The sequence below is a fragment of the Corvus moneduloides genome, chromosome 1 (assembly GCF_009650955.1).
Source record: "Corvus moneduloides isolate bCorMon1 chromosome 1, bCorMon1.pri, whole genome shotgun sequence".
Classification (NCBI taxonomy): domain Eukaryota; kingdom Metazoa; phylum Chordata; class Aves; order Passeriformes; family Corvidae; genus Corvus; species Corvus moneduloides.
Window position 1 is genome coordinate 109,323,061 of NC_045476.1, and position 27,481 is coordinate 109,350,541.

Sequence of the window (27,481 nt, forward strand, 5' to 3'; positions counted from 1 at the left end):
CTGAAAAAAATGTGTACACCTTAGAATCAAAACCCATACTGTCTATGATGGGATGACAGACTAAATCAGGTATTTTATGAATTGAGATAATTGTTAGTGCACATTTAGCATGAGTTAAAAAATGAGACTACCCCAATGCATTCACAGAGACTTAATTCATCAGTCAAATACCTACTAATAAAGAAGAGGACTATGAAGGTAAGAATTCTTCCTTTATTTCAGTAAAAGGTTAGAGTAAAAATTGACTTGCAGCATGTATCACATATAAGAATTCTGGCAATAAGAAGTTTTTGGAACAGATGTTACCCTTCCTAACTACTATAAAAAAAAAAGCCACCATAAACCTGACCTAAAATAAAAGTGTTAGTTTACTAAATGCTTGAATTTAAGAGCTTAATATTTTGAGTTGGACTCCTTTATGGTAAAGATTGTTTCAAAACCTGAATAAGTAATTTTCCAGGCATAAACAAAGAAGGCAAAAAGTAACAAGAGTCAGCTGATTTGAAAGACAGTGTTCATAAAAGGTCCAGGCAACTGCCTGCAAGATCTACCATGGTACAGAAGACACTTCTGGACCACAGCCAGTAACAAATAAAGAAGAAAACAAAAAAACCAACATAATGAGGTTATCTTTTTTCTCCTGTGCTGGTCTTTAGTAGCAGTAAGTATTTAACTGGCCTAGTACTTGATCTTGATAAAGCATTTTCAGCTTGTTGAAACTATCAAATTAAAAATAAGCAGCTGGTTTCTCTTTTAAGAAAAGGACAAAGAAGTGGACAGTTTCAAACACCCTAAAACCAGACTACATAATAGAGGTGAAAAGGACCAAGCAAAGTACTGCTGTTTCCAAAGTATCTCAAGTTAACAAAACTATTTGTTTTACAAGAAATCATAATAGCAGTCTCCTCTTCTGCACCATGCTAGACCAAGACTTCATTGTCAACCAGATTCATTGTTTAACAAAAACATTCACATTCACCCAGAAATGCCAAGTTAGGTTCTTTACCTTAAAACAGTAACAGCAAACTGCCCTGCGTGTCAACACAAGTTAATTCTTTAAACAGAGATTCTTGCCCTCTGTCTTCACAACGTGAGCTGAACAGTTCTTTTCTTAATATTTACAGGATAACTCTCTACAGAAAGGATCTGAGCATGTCCTGCAAATCACAACAGATAATGGTGTAAAGAATGTCAATTACATTTACTCCTAATCTATGAGATAACCTGAGGGCATCAGAAAAATCAAGACTTTTTCAGGTATGAGATCCCATTAGTTAGATTACACACAGTTTGAGAAAAATCACATTCCATCAAGTACAGGACTGGTATCCACTATCTAATGCCAATGAATCAGTAATAAGTTATTTCCTTAATTAAAAATAAATGCCTGAGGGATATTGACAGCAAACACAGTTGATTAAGTTGAAGGCTTATGTCAATATAAGACATTTGATATTATAAATAAGCAGCACATGTATGCCTGATGTTATTCTGCAAACAATCGATACAACACATTTTAAGTGAACCAGGAATCAGATAATATACGGATTTCAAGAATCAAGTGTAAATCATCAAGTGGTTACAATAAACTTTTAGCCACTGATAAGATACCACTGTGAATGATGTTAGCTTATCAAAAGACTCAAGTGTAGACAAGCAGCAATGTTGGAGAACAGCAACTCTGATAAACCTGGTACAGTCAATAGTATTCTTCCATGAGCCACTGCAAGGTCATATTTCTAGAAGCGGAGTACAAAGATTTTTATAGGCCAGTTTCAGAAACACTTGGATATATATTAATTATAAATTGTCAGATAAACAAATTCAAAAAATAAAACCAATGCTTCCTGCAGGAAAGAAATACAAACACCATTAAAGCAGGCACTGCCCACTTCTGACATATTGGAAAAAACAGTCAGACAAAAGCAATAGGTGATGAGCACATTTAGCTTTTAAAGAATATATTCCAGACTGTTTTCTTTCAAGGAACGGAGTAACTATGTGAGTTACAGCTTCCAAACCAGCAGAAGCTGAAGTTGATGGGTGGGACAAAGTATGTCCTATTCTGAACTAGGGTTCAAAACAATAACACTGCTTGAACATTTAGTATAATACGCACATTAAAATTCAAGCAACTTATTAGTTTAGAGCACAGAGACTATGAAGAAGTGAAACAATGTCTTGGTTACATATATAGTCAAATGGAAAAATCTTACTAGTCACTTCTGGACTTTAGTCTAATTATTCATAAACTCCTATTGTCTGATTGCTTATCTCAAGGCGATGAAGCAGCTACCAATACCAAAGGCTTTATCAGTCTAACTTTAGAGAGAACTGTGTTAGGGAATAAAGGACTGAACTCAAAAGATGCTGTCTATTTATTTATGTGGAACTCAGTAGTATCTTCAAATTGTTTTTTTCTGAGCTAAAATTAAGAGAGATTAATTCAACATTTCTTTGCACATAATCTGAACAGCCAATTAATTGAAGTTTCTAACTACTCTTTTATCAGATTATCGAAACAGATTTTATCAGGGAATCAGGATACAAGAATACATATGAAAAAAAGCTCCTACCAACAATCCCAAAACAGCTGAAGTTCTTACTTTTAAGAGTAAGGGTAGAACAGAAAAACAAAATGAAAACTTTTGCTCCCATACTCGTCCAGCCATCTTTATCTTAAGAGAAATCCTGTTATTAAGAAAAGGTTACATTTCAGTGGCAGTCAGCATAGTCGGATGTACTGATGTTATGCTGTTTCGGCTTGAGAAGGTTATGTATTTCTTCTGTCCTGCACACAGTCTGCATGTACTAGAACAGGAGGTGCTGCAGAACCTTGGCAGACTGTGACACTGCTTGCACAACTAATTGTCTTCATTTTGGAGACAAAACTTCAGGAGGAAACACTCTGGAATAAGTGTCTCCTCCGAAGGGAAAAGGGCCTTCCTTCCCTTTTCCTCCACCAGTAAGACAAGTGGGTCACAGCAAGTGAGAGTGGAAAAAACAAACTGTTTGTTAACACCAAACAAAACAGGGTAGAACAGGGAAATACAACAAAATTCCTGGAGATACAACAAAATCAAAATACAACAAATTCCCGGAGAGGGAACAGACACGTGGGCTCGGACCAGCTGGGGCTTCCCCCACAGGCTCCCTGGACCAGTGAGGAGGGAAGGGAGGCAGTGAGGAAAGGGGAAGGGAAAAAACAAGAAAAAAAAAAAACCAACAGAACCTTTCCCCAGCTATCCAAAACACAAAAGAAACCCAAAAAGCAGCACAGTGCTCCCAGCGCACTCCCTCCTGAGCCCCAGAGCCCCCGAGCCCTTGGGCCCCGGCCGTTCAACTGCCCTGCACTCGGGTCCATCCTAAAGGCACAGCATCCTTGGGCATTGAGTGGATGGTTAAGGAATAAAGCGGCTTCACAACATCACCCCAGGACATTCCCCCCCTTATTCCATACCGTTTGCTCAATGCCCAAATTAATACATTTCAACTTTAAACACACATGCTTACACATATATACAGATAGGAATTGGATCTCTTGGGCAGGTCCCTTGACTTTGTTCTTTTTGATGGCAGAGCCAGCTTCCAGGAGAATCTGGATGGTCTCCTCTCCTTTCCCAAACACCTCTGATGCTGTGTTCCCCCATACAATGATATCATCAATGTCCTGGAGATGTTCTGGAGCCTCACCCTTTTCCAGTGCAGCCTGGATCAGTCCATGACAGATGGTGGGACTGTGCTTCCACCCCTGGGGCAGTCGGTTCCAGGTGTACTGCACACCCCTCCAGGTGAGAGCAAACTGAGGCCTGCACTCTGCTGCCAGAGGAATGGAGAAGAATGTGTTGGCAATGTCAATAGTGGCGTACCACTTTGCTGCTTTGGACTCCAACTCGTACTGGAGCTCCAACATGTCCGGCACAGCAGCGCTCAATGGTGGAGTCACTTCATTCAAGCCACAACTAATGCTCAAAAACCCAGAGAAACTGTGGTATTAAGATGAATGGCCTCCCCCCAGAGCAGAACAAGGTATTAACACGTACTTGCTCTTAAGCGTTGTATAGGGAATCCAACCAAGTGTGGAACAACTGCACATTCTACTTCAGAACATCAGAGCCCCTATTTCCTTTTCCTCAAACAGCTGGACCAGGATCACAAGCAGTGGTACTTGTTCATAGTATGAAGCAGCATGAAAAGATAGTCCCATCTTCCCTGCCCTAATCCTTCTCTAGCACATCTGAAAGGCTGTTTGACCTTTTACTCATTGCTTTAGCTTTTCCTGACATATTAGAAAGCATTAATTCAGTCTCTGACAGATAGATCACATATCTGTGAATCTGCTTTAATTAGACAAGGACTACTGCCAAATGGAAGTCGATTTGGAGTAGAGTGCTCTTCAGGTGATCCTTTCTGCATTAAATTATGAGCAACCTCACGTATCAAAAAACTACTCTCTCCATTTCAGCTTTTCCATGAAACAGTTTTCTTTCCACCTCTGGTGGTTCAAAGACATAGCTGACATACACCTGGAGTCAGGATCCCCTGACAGAAGAGAGTTCTGCATATCACAAGCCAAACACCACTGCAGGCAGTTTTTCAGTTTTTTGTTCTTTGCCTCTGCTGAGCCAACATTTTCACCTCTTTACATAGAGTTAAGAAGTAGGAGGCCCTCAGAGTGAATATGTAGCCCCCTAAAATATTACTGTAGTTTCCCCATTTAAAAAACCCAAACCCTAAAATCAGCAACACACCAACTGTACTGTTTCAATAGTATTTAAGTTGGAAAGACACTACTGAACAGACAAGCTCATGAAATCAGATGTCACACTGAACAGAATAAGAAAACCGGAGGAAGCAACAATATAATTTGGAATAACAGCTTTATGTACTCAGGGTGCACTTGGAACCTCATGGACGAGGGACTGCTATGGCTCCTGATCTGGAAGCAAGATGTCAGGAAGCACGACATCAAGCTCACTCTAGTGTTTCTCTACTGATCTTCTATTAAGAGAAAATAAATAGTTTACAACACTGAAGAATCATAGAAAGTGTAAAAATATTCCCAAAATTAAGAAGAAAAATGTATTTATCAAAAGGAACAACACGTGGCAGTTATTTAAATACAGCTTGTTATCCAGTCTTGCTCCAAGTTTCAAAAGCTAGTGTTCCCTCTCAGTGCTATTTCATCTTCAGGGACAATTCAGATTAATATGAATTTGAAGTACACCTCTGTTAAACAAAACAAAGCCATCAGAATTTACATGACAGATGGGTGGTTGGTTGGTTGGTTGGGGTGTTTTTGCTCCCCTCACCCCATTCCAAGTGTGAGAAAATACTCTAAAGCATTTGAGATTTCTGTTCTTCTTTCAAAACATTAAATCAAAGGAAGACCAACTACTCAATCTAAACCAGAATTATTGTCCTGTAGTTCCCATCTGTTCTCATTCATGCAAATATTTTCAAGGGATAAAAGCAAAACATGTGAACAGCTACTCTTCTGCCTTAAGACACGCTCACAAGTCAGTAGACCCAACGAATAAAAGGATCTGAAAGTCATCTTAAGTTATAGCCTGTCCTTCATGCCATTTTCCTGGTTGTTTATACATGACTAAGTTGCACATCATCACATGTAACAGTACTATAATATAGTATACTATCAGGTTCTGAAGAACAGCTGAAGCAGAAGAATGTCTCATACACATCAAGGAATTTTTAAATTTATTCAGTTTTTAGTATTAGGTGATGAAATGACTAAATTAAATTCAAAGAGACACATTACAAGATGTAAATACCTCCCACTTAGAAAAGAGAGTTTTTTTGCTTGTTTAAAAATTAGATTTAGAAAAAAGCAAACAAACCAAATCCTACCAAAACCTTAAAAAAACCCCAAAAAAACAAAACCTCCCCCAAATTCTTTAATCGTATCTTTTCAGATTATTAATTCCGCATATGTCCTTTATACAAATTATTATATTCTTTGCATTTTAGGTTTATAGTTTATATAAGAACAAAAAAAAAAAAAATACATCTTTGCAAAGGCTGACACGTGTTAGAAGTGCTTAACATCATGTTCCTATCTCTGCTAGACAGTGAATTAGACAAATATAGGAAGCTCAGAACAGGCAGAAGATAACACCATAAGCCTATTTTGTAATTCAAACGTCCAGTGAGTCAAAGGATGAAAAAAAGCAATCTTGTTACAGAATCCATTACACTTGCCCTGTGCTTATGAAGATTTAAGGCTATGAGATATGCCAGGACATAATCCAACCACATATTCTTGAAGGTTGGTTTATCTCACCTGGACTCCTCAGAGCGATCTCCTGCATTTTACAAGAACTTCAGTGGCCGTGTGTGCATGCACAGACACGTGTGCACATCTCTCTGAAAAAGTATCATTCGGAATAGAAAATGATTCTACAATCAACAAGAAAAATTAATTCAAACATGAACCTGGAATGAGTGCTCCCACCTAAGTAAAAAAAGGAACTTGCTTTTGTTATAGTTTAGTCCTCCACATGTGAGGCATTTGGGAAAATAAAGATGATTCTGAAGAAGGCATTGCCTTAACATCATGAAGTGCATTCTGCATTTGCTCCAAGACACAGAATGATTAATTCCCTGTAGTTAAGAGAATTGCATAGCAGAGTTGGCAGAGTCTCAGCAACATTCACGACAGTTTTCAATAAAAGATTAAGTTGCTCAATATAAATTACACTTGCACACAATACTAAAGATCCGTGTTCACCCACATTTTTGGCAGGTTAACATAGCCTTCATGATTCTCCATGATGGAAAAATACAACTCTTCCTTATCCATTTTAACCCACAGATGACAAATTAAACAAGGAGTATATTACATGTATCAAAAAGTACACATTTTCAAATTAAGAAAGAGAGGCTGGGGGTGAGGAAACGATACCCACAGAGAGTGAGGACTCTATTTATTGTCAGGTTTTTATTACAGATGTTTTTCAGTCTGCTACATTGCATGCCTGCATTATCTCCATTGCATGCACTAACCCATATCACAGAAGGAATGGTCTCATTTTCTGAAGACCAACTAGATTATTTAATTGACTTGACGCCTGAGAAGAGCTTCCTTTTTGCCCTTTAAAGGGATGGAGTCCTCTTAAAAACAAAAAACTGTTAAAAGTGCATTGTCTATCATAGAAAAAGTAAAAGACTTTTCAGGTTTTTTTCCCTTTTTATTTTAAATACTTAGTGGAAAAAAAACCCTTCTATTTTTAAACACCTTTAAGCTGCAAAATGCATGCTGTTCCCACATGATGTAAATTCTTTTCTAAAATAAAGATAACAGCACAGAATTTTAAATTCTACCTGGATCTGACTTACTGCAGTAATGGTATTTTCAGAAAGAATAATTTATTATTCTTGAAACCTAACATTACCTTACATTTAAGTGGGATTTATAATTCTTCAAACTTAAGTTTAAAACCAAACAAGTGTAAAACACCAGATTCTGAGGAAGCAATTCAAGTCTTACTTCAAAGAGATCTTATCAGCTAAGAAGTTCCACTACAGGTGATTGATGTTAGTCTTCTGTTACACACATTAATTGGCAGCTTTTTTTCTCAGATTTTTTGATCTTCTGCACATGAACACAGAAAAAGAAAATAATAAAAGCTTTCTTACATAGTTTTTACCTATTCTGGTCCCAAACAGCACACATTTCCTTCTTTGTACAGCTTAAGTTCTTGAAGTTTTATTTAATATTCATGTGCAGACAAATCACAAGACACAGGAGTTTTACACATACATTCATACAGTGCTACAGAGATAATATGAAATATGCTAGTCAGTGTACTTAACACGCTCATCCACTCTTGGAAAAGACGTAAGTATGATGTGCACAGGCCAGACACAAGGCTGCATTTCTTCCAGATTCTGCACTCCTGGGTATTTAAAAAGCAAGTAAACAAACCCCACCTACCTTATTGATTTATGTTATTACCAGTTAAAAGAAAACATCCAAAGTATTAAAAAACCCCCCTAGAACAGTTGTGTGACAGACAGTTGTAAGTAATGGCACAGTAAGACAAAGCTTCTGCCCAGGAAGTGAAAGCTGTGTGGATGACTCCAACCCAACAAAACTCGCACAGGGCTGAATAACCACGCAAGGCTGCAAATCTCAACCATTACCAGCTGATTTTAACTATCTACAAAAGGCATTTTTTTGTTAAGACTATAGTAAGTAATAACTACTGGTATACATTTCCATCTCTTAAAATAGATCTGTATCTTTGATGAAGGGCCAATTTCAGACTTTTTTGGACCATGGCACCAGTCAATGGACTGAGTAACTACTGCTCTATGCTTGTTTTACTAACCTGTGCAACCCATCAAACATCTACTTTAAGAAGAGCCTTTTATTGGAGATTACAAGAGATCCAAACCACAAAGAATTTAAGAAAAGGTATGGTCAAGACTTCCCCAGTGCAAAATGGTAACTCATAAGATTCTATCCCTTTTATGTGAGACTAAGTGACAGCTCTGTTATCTTATTTACACCATTTTAATTCTCTACTGCTGTTCAAAAATCCACAAAGAAGAACCATTTCCACACCACTCAGCAAAGGTAAAATGTTTCTAGAACAGGTATAACTATCAAATAAACTAAACTTGGTAAGCAGAAGGCAGGCCAGGTTTCTGCCACAGCTAGACAGACTGCTGGATTAAAAAAAATAAGAATAACTTAAAAAAAAATTAATTCATCTTTACAAGCTCAAACAGTACCTGAACTTGAAAAATAAGTGGAGGGAAGCCATGATTTTGTGAAAAAAACCCCACCATTAAGTATTTCCCCAAATTTGTAGTTGCACTGTGTCAAAAATGAAAAAGCGAAAGAACAAGAAATTGAGTGTATGGGTTGGGCAGTACAAAGGGATGAACACGGTAACAATATTTCAAATTGTATTTCTTCTAAACTGTTGTGGGGGGAAAAGGGAAAATAACTATTCAAATCCAGGAGTTTTACATACTCTTTAAAATTTCAGCAGTCAAGAAGTTACAGAACTTACACATAGAACATATCTGCAAAGTTTGCTTAATTAAGACACTGCATTCCAATAAGCATTCATGGAATACACATTGATACACAAAACTTGCTTAATAACTGAAAGTTCTAACTAACAGCTGCAGAACCCTTTCACAGCAGTTAAAGCCTTCCAGTACTTCTACACCTAACACAGGGAAAAAATGAAATAGTTACTTTTTTTCTTAAATATGAAGTGATTAAAGATAAGCAAAATCAATCAAAGAATGGAAATAAGTTAAAACACCTAAATACGGGCTAAATCTAATTAGTTTTTAATTTACAGATAAAGAAAAGCTAAGTATTGTAAATCAGGGATTGCTTTCAGTTTTTTCAGGTTTAAAAAACCCCCAAAGTTAAGAACTGATTCCCAAATGTCCTGATGACTTCTGCCCACTGGTTTCCTCATCTGCAAGGAGTGCATATCCCACTTCCTGTGATGCCATAAGTTACAAGAAAAGCAGAAGAGCATTTGGAGAGACATGCAAATTATGCAAAGGATTAGGGATTATAAAACCCATTTGCATTATTACATTGGTCAGTATTTGCAGCCCGGGATTTCAAAGTCCTGAAAATATCTGTTCATTATCTTCATGTTAGAAGTAGCTGGCTGTAAGGATCCTAAATATGCCAAGCTCACTTACAGACCAGGGAGGGAGTCATCTCTGGTGGCAAGAGAAAAATACCTCAAGCATTCAATCTCATGCAGACACAGGGAAAGTATCACCACATCAAGATAAACTATATTCAGGTATTTATCAAAAAGCATGAGTTGGCACTATATACAAGTTAAAATTAAAGTTATTTTTAAAATAAAATTTGTTAGGCTTAAGCGTCAAAATTGGCTTGAAGATGTATGATGAACTTAAAGATTTGCTGATGCACAATATATATAAGACTGCAATTTTGGTCAAAAGCCACTGTCAGACCAGAAACACTCTTTGCAACAAAAAGTTTATTTCTGACAACAGTCATTAGGTGCATAGTTAAGAAAAGAAAAAAACCCATTACTTTTGTTATACACCTCTGAGCTTTCTGGGATCTCCTACGTAGGAGTTTCCTAAGCTCGAGAAGGCATCTTTGTGTTTGATTTCCATCAATTCAGAGGAACTACATTTTTTGGTATGTTTTTTATACTTTTGTGCATGAACATCACCAAAGGTATCTAAATTTCACTATCAAGTCACTACTTAAATATCACGTAAGTAGTTCCAGTACCTTTTAAGTGAAGAAAATTACTATCTCTGTTTCCTCTCCCTCAATCCCTATATCATTAGTTTCAGTTTCTGTTGAACAGAAAAGCTTTTACTCAGAACACTTTCAGTTTCAGTTTAGCAGGGAAGTGTAAAACAATGTGTTCTGCTTGAGAAAGTCATCCAAAGTTAGGATAGCAACCAGGAGTCAGGGTAAATGGAAAAAATAGGAGTCAGAGGTTGGAAGACAACAGCTCTCTAGGAAAAAAAATTCCATCTATGGCTTACTTCAACATTACATGAGCCTTAATTATACCACAATGGTTAACACTCTGTTTAAAGCCAATTCCCCTTCACCCCACTTACTCACAAAATAGTTTAAAATACGAGACTGGAAATGAGAACGTAAATTGCTTCTATAAAGTGACTTGTAAGGTTTCTACAGTTTCTAGGAAATCAGCAGCTAAAACACTCTTGCAGAAGAGGGTGACTGCAATTCTCTGGAAAAAAAAGACCCAACAGAAAACAAGACAGAAACCAAAGCTACAAAACTGATCAAGCCCTGCAAATCTGTTCAATAAATACGTATGCCTAAAAAAAATCCTCATCTCAGGGTTACTAAAAGCATCCTAAGAATTCTGCACAGATGAACACTTCACTTAGGAAATAAAAACCCCCCCAAATAATACAGCAGCCAATAAACAATTCAATAATCAATCAATTTCTTGTATTTTTAAAGTGGATGTTAAGCAAGAAACAGCCAATTGTGGTGGAAAGCCAGCTTCCATTTTATGTGGGTTCTTCTTTCGGAAGAAGAAAAACAAATAGACCCAAACCATGTTTGCTGTTACTTCAGCGCACCAGTAAAGCCTCTGCATCACAGCTACAGCCACCTGATACTGAAACACCTATTTTTGTGGAAGGCACAGACAGAGAGCTGATCTTGAGCACTTACCTCACACCCCCCCCCTTTCACAATCACTGGTTATGACAAAACCCATTAAGTGCTTCCGAATGCAGGTTAGGGGAGAGTGTCAAAACATCATGTGCACCACGAGACATTAGCTGGGGGGAAGCTGTGACAGGCAAGATTAGGCTCTTTGAGAGATATTTACCAACATACACTAAAAAAAGCCTTTGAGACTTCATAATACCTTCATAACTTATATGCACAGATCATAACAAAGCTGATTGTTTTCATTTGACACAATAAAAGAATGAGTGTGCTTTTAAGGAAAGGCCATTTTCAAACATTTATAGAAGCTTCTCTTCTAATATACTACTTATTTAGACTCTAGAGATTCTTAGTATTCTTAGACTAGTGCATTTATTTGCATACCCTTTTGGTATCTAATAGTAGCTCCTTATAATATACACTGTATTTTTCTCTAAAATTTCAATAATATCCTCTAAACTTGCCCCAGTAAACATACGAGATATGAAAGGACAAACCAAAATGAGGCTATTACTTACAAACTTGTGTTTAAAAAAAAGAGACACAAAGCCCACACCAACGCTGTTGCTCAACTTTGTTTGTTCTGTGATGGTGCTCTGCTGTCAGTGCATTCACCATTTCGCCTCTGCTGTGCATTTCCTCCATGTTGATGTACAAAAATATTCCTCCTCTCTCTAGCAAAGGTATGCTTTTCAGGTTCACTCTGCCAGGGAGACCTTAGGGACAGGGATTCAGTTATTTACAACTTGAAATGCTATAAAATATCAGGCTAGTAATATTCTTTATTCTAAAAGATCTTTGTGTACATTCTAAGTCTTTTCCTCTGTGCAAGACTGAAACCTACTACCTGGTGCAACGCAATTTTGCTTTACTCCTTCTCTGACAAACAAACCCTTCGCTGTTCTAAATAATTTCCTCTTATCTAGAGCAGCATTTCCACTACTTTCAAACAGCAACACAAAGCACCTGCAGCTCTCCCTATATCCAAATGAAACATTTAAGTCAGGCCCTGATCTGCCAGGCCTGAAACAATAATCCAACATTTCCTCCCAGCAATATGGAGATCAAGAGAATCTTTTTTGATTATGACATGAATTTTACACAAAATTCAACACAAGGAATCTTGGGAGTGTTGAGTTTCTTTTAGGGTGCCAAAGGTCAGAGATTATTTATTTTTCAAACGGTATTGTTTCTGAATAGGTGTTTACTGCTCTGGTTTACTATGACAACCACCCATGTTACAGACTACACACAGTATCTATTTGTTAGAATTCTTTTGTTCAAGGAATGACAATGCTCTCCAGAGGAAGGCCACCAACCAGGATCTTTGCCTTCTTGCAGCCATACTAGTCACAACACACTTTCAGATGCTTCAAGAGGAAAAAACATTAAAATTTTTAATATTTCATTAAAAAAGGTGTATTGAAGAGTTAAATACTGCAACAGTTCAAGAATCAGAAGAGACATTTTACTACTAATAATAATTCCATGGGGTATAAATTACATGTTTTTCCTCTTTCCTTTTTACCAGCTACACTAGTACCCTACAAGCTGGTATTTTATGGGTAATAATGAAGCCCATTTGTTTTCTGGAAATGGAGCACTACTGTTCTGGCAAACATTGCTTATACCTTTTGTCCACTGCTGTATTTCATATTTTCTCCTCCCCTTACGCACCAAAGGGAATGAAGGAATCCAGTAAAACACAAACAGAATTTTATAAAGAAGGATGTAAAGACTACCCCAAATCTGGAATGCACTTAGATAAGCACCAAAACTCCGTACCACGCAACTTTTCGAGAACAGGCAATGCAAGCTAACGCAAAAGCAAATCAGTATTTTCACGCTAACAGAAAACAGAGATTTATGACCACAGCTAAGAGGCCAAATAAGCCCTCTGCTCAGCCCATAAAAAAAAAAAAAAAGCCCTGCAGTATGACTGTTCTGTTTCCTGCAGGAAATGAGATGCTTGTATTAGATACCCCTGTGGTTTTCATACTGTAAATGTATCAGCTGGTACAAATCCTCTGGAGAGGACTATTAACTAATGCTTAGAAAGAGCAGTGGCAATAGCAGACTGCACGTAGCACCTCAGAGAAGAGGGGACAAAAGCTGGCAAGTCATCCCTAAAAAATCTGAGAGCCAACAGCTGAAGAACACATCTTGTAGTAGAGGCGATGTTTGAGGAATGTACATACCTACATCCGCTTATTTCCCATTACTCCGCTCACTGCTTCTTTAAATAAGGAGCCTATTGCTCATCACCACTCCTCTCATTTGGGAGCCTCAAGCCGCTCCTCATTAAACCATCCCTGGTCACACGCGGCACAGGAGGACCAGCCACAGGCTACACGTATCTTGTGCATGGCCATTTTTCCTCCTTTCTACTGTGCTTTTAAAAAATTATTATTTTTTTTTTTTTCGTTAATGTTTCCGAGTTGCGAGGGCGCTGAGCCAAGTTCCCGCCGCGGGGATGGGGCAGCCCCCGCCCGAGCAGGGCTCCACTCCCCGGGAAGACCCCGCTGCTCCTCCATCCGCATCGCTCCCGCCCGCTCGCCTGGGTGGAGCCGCTCGCCCTCGCCCGACAAGCGCCGATCGTGTGTTCTCCATTGCAAAACCACTGCCAGGGCCAGAAGCGGGGAGGAGAGATGAGGGGGAGGAGGAAGGGGAAAGAAGGTGTAAACCTGTCTGCGAGAGAGCCCGGGGACAGACGCCCGGGAGGGCAGGGCAGGGCCGGGGGGGGGGGGGGGCAGCGGGGAGACAAAGGAGGGATGGAGGGTGCCCAAGGAAAACAGGGGAAGCCGGGGAGGGGGCGCTGCCGGGGAGCCCCGCGGGGCACCTGCCCGCCCCGGCACACCCCCGCCCAGACACACACACGTACCGAGCAGCAGCAGGCGGTGCGTCTGCTTGTACTCCCGCTTCTGCTCCTTGAGCGCCCGGTCGATGCTCTTACTGACTTTCCTCGCCTCCTTCTCCGCCTCCCGCTCCTCCAGGCGCAGCTTCTCCCAGGTCCTCTGGAGCGCCGGCGGCTGGTGCAGCGCCTGCTGCCGCGCCGTCTTCCCCCCGCCGCCAAGGCCGGGGCCGCCGGCCTTGGGCAGCGCCGGCTGCCGCTCGGGGGCCGCCCCATTGCCGCCGCCGCCGTTCTGCAGCAGCAGCAGCGGCGGCCCGTCCGCCTCCCCGCCGGGCTTACCACCGGGCCGGAGCGGGACGCCGAGAGGCTGCGGCTGCGGGGCGGCGTGAGGCTCCGCCGGCGCTTCGGGCTCCGAGGCGGCGCCGGCGCTGGAGATGGAGCCGCCGCCGCCGGCGTCGCCGAAGAGCCGCGGGCGCAGGCTGTAGCAGAGCCCCATGGCTCGGTGCCCCCGCCGGGGACGGGCTGTGGCGCGGCGGCGCTGGCCTCAGCGCTTCCCGCCGGCCGGGCAGGCGGCGGCGGCGGTCAGGGAAGGGGCGCCGCGGAGCCCCTCACGGCCCCGCTGGGCCATCTTGCATCTTCCTCCCGGGCTGTGGCGGCGGCTCCTCGGCGCCGATCACCTGACACCGACCGAGCTGCCACCGCCGGGTCCACGTTACCGTAAATACCCCAGCGCCAGCCCACCGCGCAGCGCCGCCGGGGGAAGGGCGGGGGCGCCGCGCCGGCACACAGGCGCACACAGGCGCGCAGCCCCCCGCCTCCCGCGCCTGCCCGCCCGAGGGGGCCAGGGTCTCCCGGAACTCCAGCTCCGCGCCCTGCCTGGGAGACCCTCGGCCCCTACGCCACCCACCTTCCTTGCTTCCTCCCTCCCTCCTGGTTTCCTCCCTGCCTGTAAGGGCCGCCGTGCCGCCTGTGCGAGCCGCGGGAGCTGCACACACCCCTACCCCTCTGCAGGGCTATGCCCCTGACAGACAACGTCTGCCCCGGCATCCCAGGGGGAGAAGCCGAGACGGAGGCCTCTCACTGAGAGGGACCCCGGACGGTGATCGCGGCCCCGGAGAGGCCGAGGCAGCCCCCGCCAGCCTGGCATCCTCACAGCTACAACACGGTTCTCAGCCCCTGTGCACACACATGCCGCTCCTCGCCCACGCGCTGACTAAGGATGCCGTGGGAGGAAGGCTTTGGGTGCGACGGTAGGAGAAAATAATAGGCAATGTTGGGGTTTGCTCGTTGTCTCAGTCAGTGTTGGCAGCAGTAGTACTCCAGCAGCGTGCTGCTGTGGGCTGTGGGGGAAAGACTGGTACTAGAAAGCCACTTCCAAGGCGGTGGCAGCCCTCCTCAAGACAAGACCTGGAAAAATTCAAGTTACTTGGTATGTGTCTCAAATATGTGTCTCCTTCTGCCTCATGCACCTCCATTTTCTTCATAAGCTCAGCAGTCCTTTTTCAGGGGCACGTGGCTAGTGGATGAAACTGGGTCTCTGAATCTTAAAGCAAAGGTCATGTCGTGTGTTCACTATTATGACTGACGTGTACCTTAGCACAATTTAGAGACTCCAACTTCAGTAACCTGGACTGCATTCATGAACCTCTTTTCATGCATCACTTTGGATTCCGTAATGACCTGTTGTATTAGGGCATTGGTTTTGTCTCCTGTTTTTCTGCAGTGGCCAATATTATGTTAATAGATGCCATTATTTATATAGCACAGTATGAAGAAATGGAGGGATGCAAAATTCCCATACTTCTTTACAATTAATGAATTAGAGCAAATTGGGCACAGTTTTTAGTTCCTGGATATGGGAAGCAGAATTGGTTTTGTGACAGATTTATTTGTGTCAAATGATTTAACAAACGTCCCATAAAATATGTATTTACCAAGCAGTGAGCTGTGTGTTAACATTCACTGGGAAAAAACCCCCAACACCCTACAGAGGCATAAAATAAACAGATTCCTTTTAACTGAAAGTATCAACTGTCTGTGATTGCACCACACAAAGAAATTTTGCCAGTGAAAATATTAGGAAGATCCAGCACATTGTATATGTTGTTCTCTTATACCCTTCAAAATGCTCACCAATTATTTAGACAGATGCTTTAGCTCCGAGAAACCACCCCACAGCTTTTGCTTCTGTTGTATGTTTTAATACATGACTCTACAGTGTGCTGGTTGCAATCTTCCTGCAAAACATGTAAGCAGTTACATCACAGCAGAGGATGTTTCACCACTGTTACAGAGCTGCTCTGCCTTGGCTCAAAATCTTTATGGACCATAAGGATACAATATTTCTTAGGTTGGGAGTGAAAGATTACAGCTTTTGTCTGAGAATGGACAGGAATTCAGATAAGAGGAATCTAAACGGACTGAATAGCTGGGATCCTGGGGTTAGTGGCTGTATACTTTCCAGTGTCATTGGACCACAAAGGAGAATTTGCTACTCATCCAACAATACAATAAAACCATGGAAAAAAACAACCAACAACCAAAACCCAAAGAAACAGTGGAAGTTAGAGATTTAATATTTGGGGTCCAAATGTCAATGGACATACTTAGTTTTGTGAAGGTGATCCTTAGAGTTTGATGCATACAACAGCATTTGAAGAACCATGAACTGCTTTCCAAGTGGTAGAAGAAATGTCATAACCTGGCGAAATCAGTTCAGATTAGGTAAAATTTCTCCTGCTAAACTGCTCCTGGGCATGTACAGTGTATGCTCAGTGAGTAACAGGGAAGGTGAATGATACATTCACGGTTAGAGAAAAGGCAGAAAAAAATGGCACTGTAAAATCACATGATTTGTAAGTAATTTTGAAATAGCAGCCCATGTATTAACAACTATGTATAGGCAGGATCCTTAAAAAACTGACCGCTCTGCCAAACACTGAAATAGATGCTCTGCCTTATAAAGTGTCACATAAAGTATGTTCACTGAAAGATCCTTCAGTGACCTACAAGAGCAAACTGTGTCTTGAGAAAGAAGTGTTCCATAATTCTTTTCTTACAATTTGTAATACAGAACAGTAAGCAGCCTGTCTTCTCTCTTTCCCCAGAGGAATAGTGATCATCACTACTTCCGGATTACCATGAGATTTTCAAGAATTTAAAGCGAGAAAGTCAGCATCATGCAGTTGTCTGATCTGATTTCTCTTTGAAGAATCTTTCATGGAATAATGCTCAGCATTTTCTAAGGTTAGTCATCCAAACCAGGATTTAATGATGGGCTCAGTGTTTCAGTAGCACTAATTAGCCATGAGTCTCATTGTATTTACTGAAATTAGAATCCTAGGATCATACAACAGCCCAGGACTGCTCTCTGGGGAAGGGATCCTCAGAAGTTCATCTGGCCCCGTCTTTCATGGGAAAGGCAGCCTAGATGAGATCATCTAGTACCTTGTCTAGCTGCATCTTGAAAACCTCCAACGATGGGGATTCTGCCATGCCCTTGGCAAGGTTGTTCTAGTGAATGATTGCTCTCACTGTAAAAAATTATTTCTTACATTGAAATGAAACATTTCCTGGTGCAGCTTGCACTCGTGGCCTCTTGTCTTCTCCACATAGCTTCTTGTGGCATTGCTCTTTTGTCTTTGTTACCACCCTTTAAGTACAAGGATACTGTGATGAGGTTCGTCTTGAGCGTTTGCTTTTCCAAGGAGAAAAGGTCACTCCTGAGCCTTCTCCAGGGAGAAGAGATCTCACTCTTTCAATCTCCTCACACGGCAGGTTCTCCAGCCCCTGGATCATCTTTTTGGCCCTTCTTTGGACCTTCTCCAGTCCATCCCCATCTTTTTTGAATTGTGGGGACAGTTAATAAATAAGTATCTTTAGATCTGAACTTGTAGTAGACCACTTTAAACTGTTTTTTGTTTTTTGCTTTCAAGGTATAGTTCTACCTAAAAAATGACTAATTAGAGGTGCTATCCAGTCATATGCAGGAGCTGGGTATGTCCATGAGATGCCTTTATTTACTCCAAGGAGTAATACAAGTCTATTAAGTAAATCTCTAAATATTATTCCTAAGAAGATGTGTCTTTACTGTTTCTTAAAAAGAAGTGCAAGTTATGCATTTCTTGTACACTCATATGAAAATAATTTGTCTTCTTTTCCCAGTTTCATAATAATTTTGCTTTGACAATCTTTATCTATACTATATAACTTTTTGGGATTTATACAATGTTCTAAGTTTTAACCAGGAAATGATTGTTTGTGATCAAACTAAAACAAATATAGTAAATGCAGTTGCCTTGAAAATATAACTGTGTGGTAATTGAAGAGACTCCAGCTAAATGAATCTGTAAGAATTTTGATAAGGCAAGGATCTTAAAAGCAAGGAGAAGCTGTTTTGGGGCTGGACATTTGTTTATGTTCTTTTTGCTTTGATTAGTCACTGTGACAATGAATGAGTTTATCCATATTCTGACTACAGTTTTGCCATATTGTTTTTCTATATCTTAGTCAGAATACTGCTATGAATTCAGAAACTATAAATCCAGAACCTGCAGTGGGATATTATTTCTAAACAGTTTTGACATATGCTCCTTGAGATTTTTCAGAGCCTCAGTGATGATTAGTGAAAAATGCTGCAAGATTTTTGGGTTTATTAAAGAGGAAAACTATGTGCTACAAGAAAAAAAGTAGAAAATCATGTGCCATGACAACCACTAGATATTTGCAAACCTTCTGTTGAGATTAATTTTCCTCATGGATGAAAGGTCTAGGATTTACCCAGCTGCCATCAGATAATAAACATCTCTTATCTTCTTTGATAGGCACTCATCAAAAATCTACCTGCTTCTTGTGGAACAAATACTATTGTTCTTGTTTTTAAAGTTTACAATGAACACTAGTGTGCCAGTGCTGCCCTACTGTATCCTCGCTGGTTTACAGGAAGAGGAAAATACTCCTCTTTGATATATGCTTTGCTCTCTAAAGGCTGAAACCTATGCTGCTGATAGAAAACTTGCTAGTAAGCACAGCTACAATAACAAATATCTATGTGAAATGTCCAGAGATTGGATGAGTCACCTGATCTCCTACCAGCCTCAGTTTGTCCAAAGACAGAAGACCACTGAAAGACCCTTGGTCTTCTTCACAGGACATCGCAGGATTTATAACTCATCCATCCTAAGCACCGACACACACAGAGACATAGATACAAACTCTCTCCCGGTCCCCCCCACTCTGTTTTCACAGAACTTTAACCTTCACCACAAATTTTACGTGACACTTTTACTGGTTGCTTGAAGATTTTTAAAGGGGGAAAAAACAAGCCTTATAGTGGGAATTCAGCTACAACTGTAATAGTTGTAGAGCAACAGTGATTCAAACCTAATTTTATCAAATCATCTCTCACTCATCACCATGGTATTTTTTGCGCCTTGTCATATCTGAGCAAGATAGCAGTAAAACCATCTACCACTTCTTTTTGGAGTGCTCTTTCCATGTAAATACTGTAAACAATTTAGCAGCTCTTAAAGCATCCTCCTTAAAGTACCCTGCTGAAAAAAACTGGTATTAGTTTATTAAAAGTCAAGACATTAGTGACATCAGTAGTACAGTTGCCCTGTACCTCCCATTATTAGACATCGTTTTTTCTTGCTTAAAACTGTACAAAAATGGGATTTCAGCTAAATTTCAGCACCTGCTGAAATCTGTCTTGACATGAATGTTTTTGTTTGGTTTACCTTTTAAAATACCTCAGCCATTTTCACAGAGAGTTTAATGAGAAACATAATGTTGCAATGTAAAAACATCTTACTGGCTTTCAGAAGGGCCAATAGATTATCATTCTTGTATCAGTCATAGTAGACCTTTTTGCTTTAAGAGAAGTGATTACCAGGATACAGAAGACATTTTAAGCAATGTCAGAGTAGACAAGCTTAAGGGAATTTACTGCAAGTACCAAAATAAGATAAAGTAGGTCAGCTTGCTTGAAAACTAGGTTCTGAGCAAATGGAGTAAGAAAACAGTTAGAAAGAGATTTAAAATGCAAATTGTGGGATAAGGTAGTTTTTCTGTGGTACTGCATAAAGCAGGGAAAGAAAGAGTGGTAGGAAAACAAATAAAATTGGAGGTTTTGTATGCCTAGCAGTGTTACCAGACAACATAATGCACTGTTACGGAGGCATAACTACTGCTGTCTCTGTTGCATTTAGTTTGTTGCTACTTCTAAAGGAATTTGAATAATAAACTTATAAGTCTCTAAATGATCTCTTTTAAATATCTTTGTAAATATTTCATTAAAAACTGCTGACCCATGGCATCAAATCAGGGGTCTGTGATACTTTTTGTGCTCTGAACAGGGGTTTTTTGCTCCGAGAAAATCTGACCGAACCCGACTAAATTGTGACACTTTTAAAATATGACTTGCACCATCTGAAACACAGAGCAAAAAGCCATCACAGCTTGCTCTCACTGTGAGGAGCAGTCCTACTTGCTACAGACCTGATCTAGGCAGAGGGAAAGAACGTGGCTTTGGGAACATTTCTATTAAAAGATTCTGATCCTATTTTGCGTGTGAATAATGTATGTATCAATCGCATACCGAATTTCTTTTAAGTCAGGGAAGCATGCTTTATCTGTGCAACCTCAATTCATTTCCATATAAATATTCATCATGATGCAGTCTTCAACTTCACACAAACAACTTCTCCAGACTAAGCTGTTTGTTTTGGGGACTTGCTGCTCTTGATGTGAACAGCCAGCAGATCTGTAAAAAAAAGTCTTAGCAAGCAACAGGGGCTTCTAGAACCTTCTGAATAACTGGAAAAATGGTTTTATTTTAGAAGATCCATTTAGATTACTGCTTTAAAGCAAAAACTAAATTAAGGCAAGAGAACAGAAAACAGATGAGCTGAGGCATACACGTAGATCATCATACAAACTTTAACTTTCATTTTAATAGTAAGCAAATTATTCTTTCTATTTCAACTGAGAATCAATGTAAAAATATACTGAATAATAGGTTAATGAAAAAGTGCTGTTTGGAAGGGAACTCTGGGTATCGTAGTTCAAATGTGAATTTTGGAAGCTAATACAAAGAGAGGACAACAACATAAGCAGGAATAGATTATAAAATTTGGCTCATAAAATAATTCTTTTCTGCAGTGCATTTTTTGGTGAAAATTGACAGAATTGTTAAAATCAGAATACTCAATCAAAAAATTAAATTAGGCTTCATCAGGATTGACAGTTCCTTCCAAGACTAGCCACTTAACAGGACTGAAATAGCTTACACTCGGGAAAGCAATGAAAAAGGGAAATAATTAATCAATGCTTATTGTAGAAATCAAAGAGAAAAAGCAGGAAGGAATATTAAATGAAGAGCAGACTTTATAAAAATATGTTGACATGATGTTTGTCTTAGGTTAAAAATATTGAAGTCGTTTAACAGAAGATGAGATAAATGTTCTTGGATTTTTATGGCTAGTGAAATTAATTATTTCTTTTTACTGAGAAATCCATTCAATGGTGGAAACCTCAGAGCAGTTTTTATAATTGTAATAGTAATATCTTTGTCCTGTGTTTTCTAGATCCCCAGTACTAGCTTAATTTAATTAACATGGAAGAAAATTTCCCATTCCTTTCTTCCCTTGCCTTACCCTTATTCATTTTTTGATTCATTATCAAGGAAATAAATTGAGAACCTGAATTCTCAGCAGCCTTCCCACACTTCTCAGGACTGACACAGCAGAGAAGTTTGAATACCTCAAGATTTCTCTTTGCTAGAGCGAGACTGTCCCTTTCAAGCAGCTTTATGCCAAAGCCAAAATCTAGAGTGACACAAGCTTTCCTCTCCTCACAAAATGTAATCAGAGAGGATCATCTGCTTTCTTCATCTTCTGCTTTTCTCTCCTTTTAGCCTTCATTCTCTTCTTTGAATAGAAATACCAGGCAGCTTTCAAGAACACAAAAGTGCTTAAAGTCAAAATACTACTAAAAATAGTCATACGGCCTTGTTAATCCCCTGCACATGTTCCTCAGGACAACAGGCATTCCCATGCATTGCTTAGCTTCAGGTGACATCAGCACTGAATTCCTACAATTTCTCATGAAGGAGAGGTTTTCAGCTTGCCAGAAGATCTCCCATGAAATCCTGCAAGTGACAGTTGTTGGTAGCTGCTTTACAGTGAGCTAGAATGAAGCCTTTCACCTTTCAAGTTCTTATTTTAAAGAGGTTCTACCCAGGTGATGCAAAGGAAAGGTTTGGTAGCTTTTTATTAAAGATTTTTATTAAATCTTCATGGTTATTATTAAATACTTCTGCAACATAAAGGTGCAGCTGTGTCCCTGAATGCCACAGTTTATCTTGAATAGATTCCTGCTTATGGTGGAAGTTCTTTTGTTGCTATTAGGTAATATTTATTTTTATGTGCTAGTAGCAGAGATGCTGTGAAGATGTGAAAATATGCACAGAACATTATTCTTGAGAATATACAGAGGGACTTACATCATTATATTTGGAAAAGAGAAAAAAAAAAGACAAAAAATGCAATTACACATAAGTAGCTTCAGAGGGGCATTTAAATCCCAAAGGATGATAAATATTATCAATATATAATTGACAAACCCTACATATTTCTACCTTTAATAAAGGGTTTTGTACCTGAATTTCACTCTGCTTTACCTGAAAGTGTCACTAATTGCTATCTGATTTCATTTAAGCTATACTAAAAAACAGTGCAGTGATAAAAAAAGCCTCCCAATTGTATAACAATGGACTTCTGCTTTCTGTATATTAGTTTTCCTCTAGTGGTCATTATGAGCAACTTCAGGTCCAACCTGAGATAGACTTAATTAACCATTATTTAGGTTGGGTCTTGCAGTAGTAACCTGCAAAAACTTATTCCATTATTCACTCATAAATGGCCTTAATGACGGCCTTAATGTTATCTAAATGCAAATGTAGAATTCAGTCGTTCTTCTCTAAAAGGGACATATTTTTATTTTTAGTGTGGAGTGCACAGCTTTCAGCACTGTGCTTATGTCCAGGATCATGCAGGTCATTAGGCTGTCAACACCCTGAAACCAGGGTGTGCAGGGAGGAAAAGGTGGGTGAAAAGTGTGGTACTTGCATGTGCAGGACTCAGGATTTTATTTCTTGAACTGTGGCTCTCACAGCCATATTGTGCTATCACAGGCATTTTCTCTTCTATAGTAGTGATGGGTGGCCAAGCCAGCATTGGGAAGTGTCTTAGACATTTTTAACTGTGAACACTACAAAAAACCCCAAGAGAGTTTCCTGAGATGTTAGTGAAGGTATTGTTTCAGGTGGAACATATTCCCTTTGTTTAACTCATTTATTTTCTTTATTATTAATTGAGTTGAAAAAATTAGGTTACAATTATTACTTTTTGTTTCTTGGTAGTAAGGTAAAATCTGGCTGCTAAAAACACAATTAGGGAGCAAAGGGTCCATCATCTGCTGATCTGCTGCCTGTATTATGTAAGCAGAGATGGGTCCCAGGGCTTTTCTGCCACTCCTGCCTCTAGGATACATTTCTGAAGCTCCCCAGCTGCTTGAATGCATAGCATGCATTGGCCATGCTTGTTTGATGTCTTCTCATGGCTGTACTTGGGCATGAGGGTGAGATCTGAAGTTCAAACAAGTTTGTAACTCTTCACAGAGCCCTCAGTGTCTATGCAGGAGTCAGAGGAGACCTTGGGACGGGGTCTCATATCTGTGATTGTGGCAGGTGCACACACCCCCCAGATTTGCCCCCAGCCAAAATGTGGTGGCTGCCAGCCTTTGATGCCAGTATTTCTGCCCTTACAGCACGAGTCCATGGCTGTGGCACACACACCACGACCTCCACTTCCTTGCCCTGTCCCCCCCCAGTGACAGGAATGAAGAAGGCAGGACTTCTTGGTGAACAGACAGGGTCTCCATGAGGAGCCTCAGTCCAGAGAAATTTCTGGACCATTACTAGGTATGACCATGAGCCTTGACACAACCAGGTTATGGAATTATAGAATTATTAAGGTTGGAAGAGACTTCTAAGGTCCTCAAATCCAACCATTAACAAAACTCTGTCATGTTCACCACTAAACCTTGTCCTCAAGTGCCACATCTACGCATTTTTTTAACACTTCCAGGGTTGATGACTCAACTACTTCCTTGGGCAGCCTATTCCAATGCCTGACCATCTTTTCAGCAAAGAAATTTTTCCTAATATCCAATCTAATCCTCCCCTGGTGCAACTTGAGTCCATACCCTCTTGTCTTGTAACTTGTTACATGGGATAAGGAATCCAGCCTCCAGCTTGCTACAACCTTTTGGGTAGCTGTGGAGAGCAATAAGGTCTTCCCTGAGCCTCCTTTTCTCCAGGTTAAACAACCCCAGCTCCCTCAGCTGCTCCTCGCAAGACTTCTGCTCCAGACCCTTCACCAGCTTCACAGCCCTTCTCTGGACATGCAAATAGGGCCCTGCCAGAAATGCCCTGGGCGTGGTTTTCCTTGGAGCAGTGGGCCTGTGAGGGGAAGCTCTGCCCTTAGGATGGAATGCTACCCAAGGAAATTTCCTGAGATTGAATGCCCTCACCCCCACTGTGCCCCTGCTTCCTGAGTGACCATTTTACTGCTGGATACCCCTGAGTGATTCTTTAACCCTCTGGGTGAAGCAAAAGGAGCTTCTGGGTACCCTGGAGTGAGAGGCCTCCCTCGTGTATGAGTGACTGTGTGCGTGCTTTGGATCATCTGGTTTTTTGTCCATGTAGTGACAATATTCCCAACTGGTATACCAAACTGGTAACTTGTTATATGTCATTGGCACCCCTCTTGTTTGTTAGTTTTGGCCATTGGTTTTGGTTGCAAATTAGTTTGTCTGAGTTTGTTATCTGAGGGAAGTTGTTTTTGTGTGCCTCTGTGGCAGCAATAGACTTCTTTTTGCAGCTGAAGACATTGTGCACTTGCCAGTCACTGTAGTCAACAACTTTGATTAGAATTATGTTGGTCCCTTTGGAACTTGAAACTACAGGCATCAAGAGTTTTAGGAGTGTTGATGTTGGAAAAGCACTCTAATTAACTCTCTCTCCTGCTTCTGGGAAAAACAGATGGTCATAGTCTCCAAAGGAGGTAGTCAGAGCTCTTTTGCCTTTTTTCTCCATCATTTTGGAAGTCTGGTGATGCTTGTAGAAAGAGAGCAGCTGATACTATTTCTATAAGAGGTTCCAGATCTGTAAGGGAGACTCAGGAGCATTGGAAACCCCTGTTTTTTCCTTCTCTTTTATGAAAGACAGACTTATTCTTTTTCTAGTTCTTATATAATAGAGTTTCTCTGGGCTTCATTGAATTATCCATTTCCTTGATCCTGCAAAGAGCTGGGCCTTTGAGGAAACAGAGATATATGCAAGTTATCAGTACAGAGAACCTAGTACTGCTCAGTTGGGTTTTGGATACTGAATGAAGGAGGATACTATCAGAGTCCTTGCCTCCAAACACAGGGCCAAAGGAAGAGGAAGAAAATAGTACATGGAAAGAGAAGGTGTTCTGGAAGGTCTTGTGGGAGGCTGGAATAGATGTGAAGGCTTTGAAAGCCATAAAACTAGTGTAGGTCTCAAGACTGAAGTTGCATCCCTTGTCATAAACTTGCAGTGCTTTCATACACACAGATTGTTTCCATAGTGAGAATTAGGAGAGAGCTCAAAATCAATGAACTTTAAAAAAACCCTTTTTTTTTTTTCCCTTTGTACTGGGCTATTATAAAGGTTGTTGGATATCATTTGAATCCTGATTGTCAAAGCCAGAATCTTCCATACACCATTTCATGTGTGATGTTTTGTTGGGGAAAAAACCCAAACAAACCGACAAACAAACTCTCTAAAACGACATCATCCTAACTGACAATGGCAACTCTCTATACTGTTAGTGGTGTAATCTTCTTCTAAATAATGCCAGAGAAAGGCCTTTGTAGAATGAAGGAGGTAGGATTATACATGTGCATTTTTCTACAGTGGGGTGGTGACTAAAGCTAGCACAGTGCCAGTCAGTGCAAGCTGTGAATGGCAAGGAAAGTAATTTCTTTAGAAGGGTGATATATTCCTACTTGAAATGCCTAGATAGACTGTACTCTTAATTGGAGATTATCCTTTGTCAGAGGCAATGAGTTCCTTTACTTCTAAACTACCAAGCTGTCCATATCTCTTGTTTCTTCTGATGCATAAAAAATTACATCATAGAGTGAAATGCCATCTGTGAGATAATTTTCAAAAACATCTACAGAATGGCCCTTCACGTTCACACTTTTCTCTCATTTTGATCACATATCTTATGCAGCATGCTGCACGACACAAATACACAGCCTTTTCCAGAAATATGCCCATGCACACCATGTAAATATAATGCCATATTGCACTTTTTAATGATGCTAATTAGAATTTTGTCTGTTTAGATGGATTAATGGGCTGCTTAATTTCTCAGCCAGTATTGATGCCTTTTCCTAGTCTTAAAAATTAAGAGCCAGACACGGTTAAGGGAAAAAAGGTTTCTACCTTGGTGTTTAATAAGGATCCTTATGGTGCACCACTTTGGCAAGGCGGAATGCGTTGAAATGCACACACACAGTAGATTGTATATACCATTTTATAGACCTTGCAAATTAGCATATCTATCAAAGATTCCTCAATGAGAGGCTTGGATGAATAGTGTGATATCCCTCCATCCTGAGGAATTCCCCCCTGGTTGGGCCTATCTTACTTTACAGGATGTGTTCTAGAGAGGACCTTGGTTTCTCAGGATAGCATAGGACTTTCTGGCCCTAACTGCGAGGCCTCCAGGATGTTTGGTCTTCTGGTGTAACAGAATATTAGGACTATGTTAAATTATCAGATTTAGGGAATTACAAGTATGCATTCTAAGAGCACTAAGGATACATAAAAGCTATATAAAAGGGTATATAAAAGGTGTATAAAAAAAGGCAAAAAATCGTCATGGAATCAGTATCTCTTCTTGACAAGTGCATTTACAAGGTAAAACTTGGGGTAACAGGAGATTCTGCACAGGATGTTTCTGAAACATCGTTGAAGTACAAGTAAAGAGAAAGAGTTTCTTTGTATCTATCACAATATCTCTAAAATAAGGGAGAGGAGGTCAGTTTATCCAGAATACACTGCCACTCTGAAATGACTGATTATTGTCAGAAATCCGATATATGTTAATCTTATTCATATGTCTGTGTAAACTAGCATTGTTGTACTGTGTCTTTTCATGCACGTTTAAATGAAATGCAGGAAGTCCACAACAAAGGTGAATATTTCTCAAGTTCAAGACTAAAAGCACCATGCCACTTGAGGACTTAATTTTTTGTACAGGATTTAACCAGTATGATAATAATATTAAGTTCCTGTTTGGTAAATGTCACTCTTAAAAAAGGCCAAG

At 40.3% G+C, this 27,481-nt stretch overlaps 1 protein-coding gene across 1 annotated transcript in view; it reads right to left on the reverse strand.

Moving 5' to 3' along the window:
• GNAL (G protein subunit alpha L) overlaps positions 1–14,778 on the reverse strand; it is a 188,463-nt gene extending 173,685 nt beyond the window's left edge. Inside the window, exon 1 of the mRNA XM_032121619.1 lies at positions 14,085–14,778. Within this exon, the coding sequence (XP_031977510.1) occupies positions 14,085–14,550 (466 nt within the window). The 5' untranslated portion in view covers positions 14,551–14,778. The remainder of the gene's footprint in view (positions 1–14,084) is intronic.
• Positions 14,779–27,481: the final 12,703 nt, after the last annotated feature.